Here is a 13,612-nt window from a genome sequence, read left to right as displayed (position 1 = left end):
AATGTATTCCTTTCATGTGACTATTCAATAACTGATTTCTTAAAGATTAAAAATAAATTTTTTTATAAAAGCCTAGAAATAAACATTTTAAAAAACAACAAGAAACTACCACATTGACTTAAGTTCTTCTTTGGCCTGGTCCAAAAGAGAGCTTTTGACTTTAGCTCAAATTTCCTTTCAACTTTGACCAACTGATATATTGGATCATTTTACTGCTTTATTTCCCTTTGAAGAGTCATGTGTAGCTAAAGGATGATGAGCTGGTCAAGTGGAGACCCAATCTATTTTTCCATGAAGAAAAGAAACAGCATTCACTTAATCAATCATCAAATGCTGTAAGAGCTACACTACTTGCTAAGATGAATATAAATAAGCCTGTCTCTGACTTCGAGTAGTATACAATCAATAGGTAAAACAAATAAACTGATAAGGAACATGTAAGGACAGAGAAAAGGACCAGGAAAAGTTTCCTGGAAAAAGTGATTTGTGAGCTGACTTCTCAAAAACCCAAGTTCTAAAAAAGAAAATCTACAGACATCCAGTATCATCTGGTATAATAGAAATTCCCCTAACTACATTGCTTCACTCAGTTCAATTAATCAAATAGCATTTATAATTTCTTCTAAAATACTTACTGGCTGATATCCATGATAGTCTGAGTGCTGCTCATGTGTAGCTGATGGATTACACACTATTACATCTATACAACTTATACTACCTTAGGAATTACAGGCTTACAAGAGTCACTTTGTTTTTTCCTATTTTCTTCCTCATAATTGAAGCCATTGCAATAACAATGTAATAATGATTGAATATCACAGAACTGATGAAATATGATGATGTACAGAAAGAGGACTTCCGTTTCCAACCACAATGTATTAACTGCGCTAGACATGCTTTTCTACAGAGGAAAAAAATACAGAAAATTGAACAAACTATTTGGAACAAATGTCTTCGATACTGAAGAAGAGATAGCAACTCTTTGAGAAAAGGGAGGCATATAATTGCCATGAATTTGTGTTTGGAAGCATTTTTCAGATCATAAGCAGGATCCCAAGCAAAATACAGTAATCATGCTAAGTTGAGAAGACAGGTCAAAGTTTGGAGAGACTGAGGTGACTGGAATTGGTGGGGAAGAGGATCAGAGAGAAGGAAGTTAACAAAGACAAAGTTCCATGAATCTACATGGAGTCTCTTTGATTTAACAATAAACAGTATATTCTTAGGATTAAACTATCCAAAATTAGGCAAAGAACAAACCAAGTTGTAGGTCAAATAATTTCTAGAACTCACAAGCAGGAAATGTTCAAGTTCTGACAAATTACTGAACACTTAAGGCATTTAATAACTACTGTAAAAGGGTCATATTTTATTAGTAGGGCTAAATTAACCCTAGAGCAAAAGATATTTTAAATCACGCTTTTAAAAAAAGCTTTAAAAAGCTTTTGGAAGATCAAGCAGGTTCTTCGATAAATGAACTGCTTACCAACATGAAAATAAATATTTTTAAAGGAAAACAACAAAATCCAGACACTCAACAAAGTAACATTCACAATGTGAAATATCCAATAACATAATTCTTAGATGTCAGCAAGATGGTGGAATGGGAAGGCCCCCCTCTTTGTCCCCCACAGAAGCACTGATTCAACAATGATATATAGATCAAAATACTTTTATGAGATTTCTCAGATCCGGTTAAGAAGTGCAGTACACCAGGCAAGCATAATTCCAAGAACAGAAACATTGAAGTAAGTTAAGAGGAGTAATTTCACTTTATGTCAGCTCCTCCCTCAAGCAGGCATAGCTCAGCACAGGGTGCATGCTCCAATTAGCAACTTCTTCCACAGAGGGTAAAGAGAAGACTGGAATGGGTATCAGATGTTCTGCCTATTCGGAGGCAGCCCGAAGGTCTGGTTTCTGCTCACCTCACTTGGATGGAGCACAGATGGAAGTAGCACAGTCTGCATGTCTGGGAGCCACTGAGAACAAAGAAAAGCAGGAGGTGGCTTGCTACAGCTGTCACAGCTTGGAATAGTTGGGAAAAGGCTCATGACTTAAGGCTTCTCCCTCGGATGAGAGGGAAAAACGTGGAATGTGTGCCTGGCTTTTTAGCTCTTCAGAGAGCTGTCTGAAGGATTGGTATCTGTTTCATCTGACTTTGGGTGCTAATAGGAAACTGGCATATTTTGAATGCCTGATGGCTGGTGAGAAGACAGAATAGGGTAGCTTGACCAAAGAATGTGCAGTGTCACAGATAAATACCAGAGGAAGCAAGAGATTATAAGCTCCTGAAAAAGAAACTGGCAGGCCTCTGAGAAATTGCCCACAGGGAAGCTGTATCCTCCCCCAAAAGTTTCAGAGACACCTAAAATCTACAGCTGGGCTGAATGCTGAGGTTCTTCCTCTGTATGAAGCTAGTCTGTAAAGACTGTGACAAGTGACTGATTCTTTAAAAACACAAATTTCAAAGTTAAAAAGCACATGAAGAAACAAAGAAATACATTGTAGAGAGTTCCAGAAATAAGAAGAGAGAGCAAGAACAGAATAGAAAGTTTGTTTAAAGAAAGCATGACCCAGAACTTCCTGAATATGTAGAAGTTTATGGACACTCGGACTGAAGAAGCCCAAAAGATTCCCAATAGGAGAAACCCAAAGAAATCCACATAGCGACACATCACAATCAATTTGTCAAAAGTCAAAGACAAAGGGAGAATATTAAAAACAGCAGGTGAAAAGAGAAAGCAATTCATTATGTACAAGCAGACCCCATAAGGTTTCTCAGAGAAACCTTGCATGCCGTAAAGAAATAGGATGATATATAGAAGTGCTAGAGGAAATAGAATACTGTATCTGGTAAAAAATGATCCTTTAAAAATCAAGGAGAAATAAAGATATTCCCAGATAAACAAAATACTAAACCTATATTACAAAAAAAAAATGCTAAACAAACAAAAAACTATACAACAACATGAAAGTTTATAAAGCTCACTGGTGAAGGTAAATACACAGACAAATACAGAATACTGTTATGCTATAATGATGATGTGTAAATCACTTTAAATTCTGTAACAGACATTAAAAGATCAAGTATAAATAGAACTTTAGCTATAAAAATAAGTTACTGGGTATACAATATAAAAAGGAAATTCTGACACATGCTACAATATGGATGAGACTTGAAGACTTTTTACTAAGTGAAATAAGCAAAATATAAAAGGACAAATGCTTGATTCTACTTATATGAGGTACATAGACTAGTCAAATTCATAGAGACACAAGTAGAATGGTGGTTACCAGGGGTCAGGGGAAGAAGGAATGGAGAGTTATTGTTTAATAGCTATAGAGTTTAAATTTGGAAAGATGAAAAAATTTTGGAGATAGAAAGTGGTAATGGTTGTACAATGTGAATGTACTTAAAATCACTAAAGTGTATATTTAAAAAGATAAATTTCATGGTACATATATTTACCACAATAAATAAGCAGCGGTTTCATAAAAATTATTTAACAAAAAAAAGAGACAGGTAAATGAGACTCTGAATCATAAACTGACTCAGAAATGAAAGAGATGATAGAATAAAAAGGGCTTCCGAAAGATAATTATAAATATGTTATAGAATTTAAAGAAAAATCTGAATATAAATAAGAAAAATATAAACGATGTTTTTAAAATGGCACTTAAAAGGGATTAAAAATACAATGTCTAAAATTTTTTAAAAATCACCCGGTAGACTCAGAAGATACTACAGAAAAATAAATCGATGACCTTAAAGAGCAATAAAAACTTCCAAAATTGAAGCGCAGAGAGAAAAAAGGCTCTACAAAATGCAAACATTACTTTGTGATATGTGGGACAATATCAGACAATCTGTGTTAATGAAGTCTCAGACACTGTGTGTGTATGGGGAGGGGGTGGAGTGTGTGTGGCAAAGGAGACTGAAAAATGTAATGAAGACATGATGGGCAAAAACTGTTCAAATTTCATGAAAACTATAAATTCAAAGTCCAGGAAAGTCCATAAACCCTAGGCAGAATAAACCAAGTAAACAGCACAAAACACATCATAATCAAATTGTTGAAAATAAGTGATAAAGAAAATCATAAAAGTAAGCCAAGAAAAAAGATATAGTTCATACATAAATACAAAGAAAAAAATTACCATTGGCTTTTTATAAAAAAGCTGAAGACATGATCCAGCATTTCCACTTCTGATTATATACTCACAAGAAGAGAAAGCAGTGACTTGAAGAGATATTTGTGCATAAATATTCATGAACAGCATTATTCAAAAAAGCCAAAAGGTGGAAACAACCCAAGTATCCAGTGGCAGATGAATGCATAAACGAAATGGTATATATATGGTATATATATATGTCTACAGCCATGCTACCCTGAACAAACCCAATACTGTCTGATCTCGGAAGCTAAGCAGGGTTGTACTTAGATAGGAGACCACCTACAAAGACCAGGTGCTGTAAGAGTAAAAAATAAAAAAATAATAATAATAAGGGATTGTAAGCAGACAAGGTACTTGTAATCTGTGAGGTAAACCAAGGGTTGCCTCACCTAAAAAAAAAAAAAAATGGTATATATACAACAAAAAAAATTATTTAGCCTTTAAAAGGAAGGAAATTCTGACACATGCTATGACATAGATGATCCTCGAAATTATTACATTAAGTGAAATAAGCCATAAAACAAAAGGACAAATATTGTATTATCCCAATTATATAGGTACTACAATAGCCAAATTCATAGACTAGACTACCAGAGGATGAAGGGAGAAGTAGAATACCAGGGAGTAAGGGGAGAAGGGATTGGAAAACTATTATTTAATAGGTACAAAGTTTCAGTTTGGAATGATGAAAGAGTTCTGGAGATGAATGGTGGTGATGGTGGCACAATAATAAGAATGTACTTAATGTCACTAAACTTAAAAATGGTTAAAATTGTAAACTTTATGCATACATAATTTTACTACAATAAAAAAGGATACTTGCATATAATGAGGATACTATAGTGAAAAAGTAAAACCAAAACAAAGCTAAAGACAATTAAAAGACATCTTTAAAGTGCTAGAAAGAGAAAGATCAATCTAGAATTCTATATCCAGTGAAAATATCCCTAAAAAAAGTGAAGGCAAAACAAACATTTCTAGACAAAATCTGACAGGATCCATCCCCAGTAGATAAGCACCCTTAGTAAAGAAAGTACTTTAGGCTGAAGAAGAATAGATGATACAGCCAGTTTGAACCCAGGATTTCAGGCTCCAAACCCTGAATCCTTACTATTATATCTAGGTATCTTTTTTGCAATTGAGAAAGTGAAAACAAAGTAAAATATGACAAATGCTCCTTTTCTAACAGTACTCTAATATGGTTTCTAAGGATCATATTTAAGTTAATTCGTGTTAGTGAATCTAGGTAGTATATCCGGTTTTTCACATTCATTTTTGTTTGCCAGCAAACATTCCAAATTGCATACTTTTTAAAAATTAAGTTTATTGGGGTAACATTGGTAAATAAAATTATATAATTTTCAGTTGTACATTATCATTTGACATCTGTATAGCCTATTGTGTTTACCACCCAAAGTCTAGTTTTCTTCAGCTACCATTTATTTGATCCCCTTTACCCATTTCGCTCTCCCCCCTACTCCCCTATATTTTACCCCCTTTACCCCATCTGCCTCCCCCATCATCCCCCATCACTTATCCTCTGATAACCACTAGTCTACAGACCATGTCCATGAGTCTCCGTTTGTTTGTGCTGTTCATTTGTTGCTTTTAGGTTTATATCCCACATATAAGTGATATCACGTGGTTTTCAACTTTTTCTGTCTGGCTTATTTAGCTTAGCACAATCATCTCGAGGTCCATCCATGTTGTCGCAAATGGCAGTATTTCATCTCTTCTTATGACTGAGTAATATTCCATTGTATATATGTACCACAGCTTCTTTAGCCAATCATCTATTTGTAGGACACTTCGGTTGCTTCTGTGTCTTGGCCACTGTGAATAATGCTGCTATGAACATCGGTGTGCAAATATCTTTTCAAATACGGGTTTTCAAGTCTTTGGAGTTAATACCCAGTAGAGGGTTTGCTGGATCATACGGTAGATCAATGCGTGGTTTTTTGAGGAACCTCCATATTGTTTTCCATAGTGGCTGTACCAATATGCAGTCCCACTAGCAGTGTATGAGGGTTCCTTTTTTTTCCACATCCTCTCCAACATTTGTTATGACTTGTCCTATTGATGATAGCTATTCTAACAGGTGTGAGATGGTATCTCATTGTGGTTTTGATTTGTATTTCCCTAATAGCTAGCAATATTGAGCATTTTTTCATGTATTTGTTGGCTGTTTGTATGTCCTCTAGGGAGATGTGTCTGTTCAGGTCCTCTGGCCATTTTTTGATTGGACTGTTTGTTTTTTTCATTGTTAGTGAGTTGTATGAGTTCTTGTATATTTTGGATATCAGAGGTTGCTTGCAAATATATTTTCCCATTCAGATGGTTCTCTCTTTACCTTGTTGACAATTTCTTTTGTGGAGCAGAAGCTTTTCAGTTTGATGTAGTCCCATTCATTTATTTTAGCTTTTACTTCCCTTGCTTTTGAGGTCAAATTCATAAAATCTTCTTTAAGTCCAAGGTCTGTGAATTTAGTTCCTATGTTTTGTTCTATGCATTTTATTGTTTCAGGTCTTATATTCAGGTCCTTAATCCATTTTGAGTTAATTTTGGTGTGCAGTGGTGATAGACAACAGTCTTGTTTCATTTATTTGCTGGTGGCTTTCCAGTTTTCCCAGCACCATTTATTGAAGAGGCTTTCCTTTCTCCGCTGTATGTTTTTGGCTTTTTTGTCAAAAATTATTTGCCCCTATAAATATGGGTTTACTTCTGGATTCTCGATTCTGTGCCACTGATCCGTGTGTTTGTTTTTCTGCCAATACTAATGCCAATACTATGCCGTTTTGATTACTGTTGCTTTGCAGTATAATTTGAAGTCAGGCAGAGTGATGCTTCCAGTCTTGTTCCTTTTTCTCAGGATGGCTTTGGCAATTCGGGGTCTTCTGTGCTTCCATACAAATCTGATGCATTTTTGCTCTACTTCTTTAAAAATTGTTGATGAGATTTTGACGGGGATTGCATTAAATCTGTATAATGCTTTACATAACAAGGCCATTTTAACTATGTTGATTCTTCCAATCCAAGAACATGGAACATCTTTCCATTTCTTTGTATCTTCTTCGATTTCTTTTAATAGGGTCTTATAGTTTTCATTATATAGGTCCTTCACTTGTTTCATTAAGTTTATTCCTAAGTACTGTATTCTTTTAGTTGCAGTTGCAAAAAAAAATTACTTTTCCACTTTTTTTTGATACTTCGATATTAAACTATAGGATTTTTGAACATTGATTTTGTATCCAGAGTCTTTAATGTATTTGCTTTTTGTTTCTAGTACTGTCCTTGTGGAGTCTTTAGGGTTTTCTATATAGAGAATCATGGCATCTGCAAATAGTGACAGTTTGACTTCTTCGTTTCCTTTTTGGATTCCTTTTATATCTTTCTCTTGACTGATAACACTTGCTAGGACCTCCAATGTTATTTTGAATAACAGTGGCCTCGCCTTGTTCCTGATCTTAGAGGAAAGGTTTTTAGTTTTTCACCATTATGTATAATGTTGGCTGAGGGTTTGTCATAGATGACTTTTATTATGTTAAGATACTTTCCTTCTATATCGATTTTGTGAAGTGTTTTGAACATAAATGGATGCTATATCCTGTTGAAGGCTTTTTCTGCATCTATTGATATGATCATATGATTCTTATTTTTTAATCTGTTCATGTGGTATATTACATTAATCAATTTGCATATGCTGAACCATCCCTGTGCCTCTGGGATGAAGCCCACTTGATCGTGGTGTATAATCTTTTTAATATGTTGGTGTATTTGGTTTGCTAGTATCTTATTTAGGATTTTTGCATCTGTGTTCATGGTCTGTAGTTTTCTTTTTTGCGTGTTATCTTTACCAGGTTTTGGTATCACAGTAATACTGGCCTCATAAAATAAGTTAGGAAGTATTGCCTCCTCTTCGACTTTTTGGAAGAGTTTGAGGAGAATAGGTATTAAATCTTCTTTGGATGTTTGGTAGAATTCACTGGTGAAACCATCTGGTCCTGGACTTTACTTTTAAATAGATTTTTGATGATTGTTTCAACTTCCATACTGCTGACCAGTCAATTTAGATTTTCCAGTTCTTCTTGATTCAGTCTAGGAAGGCTGTATTTTTCTACGTACTGGCCCATTTATCCTAGGTTGTTAAATTTGGTGTTGTACACTTTGACATTAAAAGTTCAACTCCTTAGCACCATGTATAAGACTTTTTATATCATGATCTCAACTTTTTTGGAAAGTCATTCTTTTCTGCTAATATTCTCTCTCTTTCTTTCTTCACCATCACTTGCCCTCATATTATACCCAATAGTAATAGCTAACATTTATTGATAACTTACTATGTGCCAAGTGCTTTCTACACAAGACATTTATTTTACAAAGTTATGTGGCAGGTAGTGTTCTAAGCATTTAACAAATAAATAACTCATTTAATCTTCATAAGAACCCTGAGATAGTTACTATCATTATCCCCATTTTAAAGATGAAGCCCATGTGCACACATGCACACTCACAAGCACAAACACTCATATGTTATGGGTAGGAGTAAACTACAGTCTAGCAGTTCCTCAAATACTTAAATAGTTACCACATGATCCAGAAATTTCACTCCTAGGTATATACCCACTAGAAATGAAAACATATTCCACCCAAAAACTTGTACACAAATGTTCACAGCCACATACTTGTAACAGCCATAAATTAAAAACAATCTAAAGAGCCATCAACAGATAAATGAATAAACGAAATATATTATACATTCTATTTGACAGAGTATAATTTGGCCATAAAAAGAAATGAAAGAGTGATTCACGGCACAGTGTAGATCGACTTTGAAAATATTTTGCTAAGTAAATGAAGCCAGTTACAAGAGACCACATAAGATTCCATCTATATGAAATGTCCAGAATAAGCAAATCTATAGATAGAAAGTAAATTAGTGGTTGCCTTGGGCTTGTGGATATGGAGAAAGTGAGAAATGACTGCTAATATCATGGAGTTTCTTAGAAAGTAATATAAGTTTTCGAGAATTAGTGGTGATGGCTGTACAACTCTAGGAATAGAACTTTACATGTTAAATTGTTCAGTTATTAAATTTATTACCATATTAATTACTTATTATAAATTTATTATAATTATTAAATTGCTAAATTAGTTAAAATGTTCAGCAAAGAAGACGGGCAGATCTTGAAGCAGAAGACTTCCTATTTGTTACTTGGACAAGATAGCTGAATTATTTGAAACATGTTATTTCATAGATAAATATTATAAATTCCAAATGATATGGTCAAAAATTTTTGATACAAAGGTAAGCCAGAAATCAATTCCTTTTAGATAACAGAAACAAATGGAAGAATAAAAGTCTATTCAGGAACAGGATGCTCAGGGAACACTCACCTCTTCCATAAAAGACCAGTACTTGCAGTTACTGCAGAAGCTCCCAGGAAAGCCACCATCATTAGTCGTCGCCTGATCTGGGTGGGCTGTGTTCCTCCATGGTACCATCGAGAGCCCAGAGCCAGTTCTGCCAATGCAGAAAATGAGTTAAGACGAAACATCCTGCGGAAAAAAAAGTAAAAATGTTACTCCTAACTAGTGGTAGTGACAGTGATGATGATATCAACATCAACAAAGGACTTACTCAGTGGCAGATAATATTCTAAACTTTGCAATACCATGTGTTATTCCACTTAATCTCCAGAAGAATCATATGAGGAAAGTATTACTCATAAACCTGCTATCAGTCAAGGTACAATTAGAAGACAGGAAACCACATGACAATTTAAAAAAGAAAAATTTAGTATACAGTATTATTAATTACAACAGGGACATAAGTACTAAGGGTTAAAAAGATAGCAGATACAGGGAGTAGCCACTACATCAAGGGCTGATGCAGAACGAGAAAGTAAAGCTATAAAGGGGCAACACCTAACAGGGCTGAGAACCCGACTCTGGGGTAAGGATGTCTGAGAAATTTACTAAAATGCCACACCAACACAATTCACTGTAAAGCCATCTACTAGGAAAACTTATGCCAGCAGAACTTGAGATGGTACCCATGGGAAGATGCCATAGTATGGAACTCACTGAGAAACTGCATGTAGGAGTGTTGCCACTAAAACTCCCTAGGAATTGAGTGCTATTGGATGTCTCACACACTGCTAGCCACTGCATGCTACAGGAGCAAGCAGCAAAGGACACACTAGAATCAGGAAGAAAACACCCCTTCCTTCTCCATTCTCCTTCTGGTTTCTCTACTGACAAAGCTTAACAAAAGCTGGCAAGGGAGAAATTTCCAGTATTACAAATAGGACAATTAAAGATGGATTTAGAGAGGAAAATCAACAGTTTTATAAGTGGCATTTTCATTTTACAGATGTGGACACTGAGATACAGTGACTTACTCAAGGCTGTGGCAGCCAGGAAGTGGTGGATCTAGAATCTGAACCAAGAATTGACTGACTCCAGAACCTATTTTTAACTAGGATACTTGCTGCCCCATATCTTGTAATGCTGATATTGCTTTTGTTAAAATAGTTTGTTTTAATTAAATCTTTCTCACTCCTAGGTCCTTAGAATCCCTCCTCCCCATCAGTCTTTTCATATTTATAACTTCGCCTATTCCTTTAATTTTTTGTTTTAATTCAGAAACATCTGTATTAAGTCATAATATTCAATAAACATTCAATCCCCCATCCCCCACCCAGCAGAGAAATACTACTTTCTGATTCTTTTCATTTTGGGTGTGTACCTTGCCATACTCTTTACTCTAGGCAGTGGGATGTGGGCCAGTTCCACAAAGTTCTTTTAAGAGCTATTTCTGTTAGCCACCTTGTGTTCCTGCACTCTCCCAAGAGAAGATCATACCCCAGGCAGGCAGTGATCCTTCTACCTGAGTTCAATGATAAACAGATCTTAGCCTGGAGTCAGGCACTGTCAAGACCAGCTGAGCCAACTGAGCATGGCCAACCAAATGCTTGTGACAAATAAGCCTTTAAAATTTGGGTTTTTTTTGTTGTTGTTGTTGCCACAGCAAAAGCTGACTAATTAAGCATTTAAGAGAATTACTGGCAAATTCTTATTCAACAAAAATTAATTAAGTTCATACTACTCAGCCCTATGTAAGACCTAAAAGGCCAAAAAAATTTTTACATTCTAATTGGGCAAGATGTGGATAAAACATTTTTGAAATAATACATTTCCATCCTGCATAAATATAAACATATTAAGATACACATGTTAGAGAATTCAAAATAAAATGAAAGACCAGGGCAAGATGGGTTAGTCAGTAAAGGCTTTTGTTTAGTCTTGAGTCTCAGAATGTTGTAGAATTTTAATCAAGTGATAGAAATGTCAGAGGCACCCCAAAAGACTTAGGATCATCTCTGGCACCCCTGTCCAAAGAATTGAAGATGAAATTGTTCTTCTAGGCAATGATCTTGAGACCAGAGTCCCTCATTCTTTTATTGCGCCAGACAGAATGAAGGAAAAAGGGTCATTTCTTTCTGATTACATGACTTTCAAATCGAAGTATCCATGCTCCTCCCTTTTGATTTTCCTAAAGTATAGTTCATTGTTTCCAAATTTAAATTATCTTGCACTTTGTACGTATCTTCCTATTGCAATTACATATTTATTCATATATAAGTTTGCCTTCCCCAGTTGGCTCTGAGCTTCCTTGAAGGCCCAAATTATTATTTTTCCTCTTTATAAATACATAGTTTAGTACAGGGCCTATTACATGCTTAAAATATTTAACTTCTAGCAAAATCAAGCACCAAGAAGACTATCCATTATATTATCTTCCTGTCAGTTTCTAGTTCATTTTTAAATTAACATTTTCCAAACCCACAAGGGCATTCACATACGTAGCACTGTTTTTTTTCTGAAATGAAAATGAGCACAACTAACACATACGTATTTGGAGAAAACATTATTCATCACTGACAAAAGAAAGAAAATGGCACTTCGTATGTGTATGACAAATAACAACCAATTCACAGGCTGCAACAGGCATCTAATCAGATAAGGAAAATAAATAAACATATGATCAAATAGGTTAGTCGTGATCACTTGAGAAGACCCTCTGAATGGTGGGCTGAGAATTTTGATAAAATATACAACAGGAAGCCACCAAACTATTTAAGCAGGAAAAGAACATAATGAAAACATTTTTTAAAGAATATCTACTAGCAGTGAATGGAATAAGGGGCAAAGAACCAAAGGCGAAAAATAGCAAATAGGGCAGTAGTGAGTATAGTCAGAAGGCAACTAATAACTTAAGTATTGGGTGTTGAGTGCCTAGATTAGGATGATTAGCATAGAAACCAAAAATAAAATAAAAATTTCCAAAGAGAAACAAAACTATCAGATATCCATGTTCAACACACAAAACTATCTAACTGCCTAAGAAATGTGGAAGATAAAAAGAAGAAAGAGATTAAACAATACTGACAACACTAAGTATTATGTTAGAAAGTAAAATGGACTAGAAACCCAATGACCCAGAAGCTGGTCTCAACTCTACTACTGAACAGTTGTGTACACAGGAAGCTCACCTCCTCTCCTTAGGGAAGGCTTTACCCATGGATAAAATGAGAGAATTGCCTAGATGTGTTGCTCAATATTTCTGGTGAAAAACTGAATGGCAAAATTTTAACCTAGTTTGCCTGGGGGGAGAGACTAAGAACATAGCATATACTTAAGATTTATTGGTTTTGAGAATCGTCTGTATGCGATGGCTCTAGAAGACTTTTAAACTTTGGAAGTTCTGACTTTTATTAACATTCCACCTACATTTCGATAGTGTAATTCGAATGTTACTGTCAACATCTCATTTCACCATTGGTTCTAATTTCATTCCCCAAAGTACACATCAAAAGATATATCTATTCATTTTTACTAGTGTAATTTTTATAGATGCCTAGTAAATAGAGGGAAAAAAAAACATTGAGAACAGGTTCTATTACTATTTAATTCCTCACTATGTAGTGAAGAAATAGAGTAGCTAGTTGGATGTGCTAATTTTTGATAAGAGACAATTTAAACAGATTAAAGATGGGCTTTCCAACTGAATCTAGAAAACTGAATGGGCAAATTGGCAGGAGTTAAGCAGTAATGAACATTAACATGCACATTTATGATGTGGATTAAATAAAAGCAAAACCAGCGCATTTTTCTCTACTAACAGCCCCTAATCGCACACACGAAAAGGCATGCCTCTAGAAAATAACTTTGATATGAATTGAAAAAAGATGAAGAGGTATTTCTAACCAGAAAATGTCAAGGGAGGCAAGATAATAGTGTTACCAAAGGAAAGTATTATCTATTCATCAAGAAACAGAACAGGTTTTTTAAAAACCTGTTACAGTATATCATTGCTGTTTCTGTTTCTATTATTTTAAGACTATTAAAACTTTTTTTTAATGACGGGTATGTG

At 34.9% G+C, this 13,612-nt stretch overlaps 1 protein-coding gene across 4 annotated transcripts in view; it reads right to left on the bottom strand.

Moving 5' to 3' along the window:
• Positions 1-13,612, bottom strand: part of MICU1 (mitochondrial calcium uptake 1) — a 183,148-nt gene that overhangs the window by 138,169 nt on the left and 31,367 nt on the right. For all 4 annotated transcript variants that reach the window (XM_036223805.1, XM_016162281.2, XM_016162283.2 and 1 more), the window contains exon 2: positions 9,571-9,732. In XM_036223805.1, the coding sequence (XP_036079698.1) occupies positions 9,571-9,731 (161 nt within the window). In that variant the 5' untranslated portion in view covers position 9,732. The remainder of the gene's footprint in view (positions 1-9,570; positions 9,733-13,612) is intronic.

The sequence above is a fragment of the Rousettus aegyptiacus genome, unplaced genomic scaffold, assembly GCF_014176215.1.
Source record: "Rousettus aegyptiacus isolate mRouAeg1 unplaced genomic scaffold, mRouAeg1.p scaffold_m13_p_6, whole genome shotgun sequence".
NCBI lineage: Eukaryota > Metazoa > Chordata > Mammalia > Chiroptera > Pteropodidae > Rousettus > Rousettus aegyptiacus.
The sequence above is the reverse complement of the archived record's forward strand: the minus strand, read 5'-3'. Positions and strand labels throughout refer to the sequence as shown.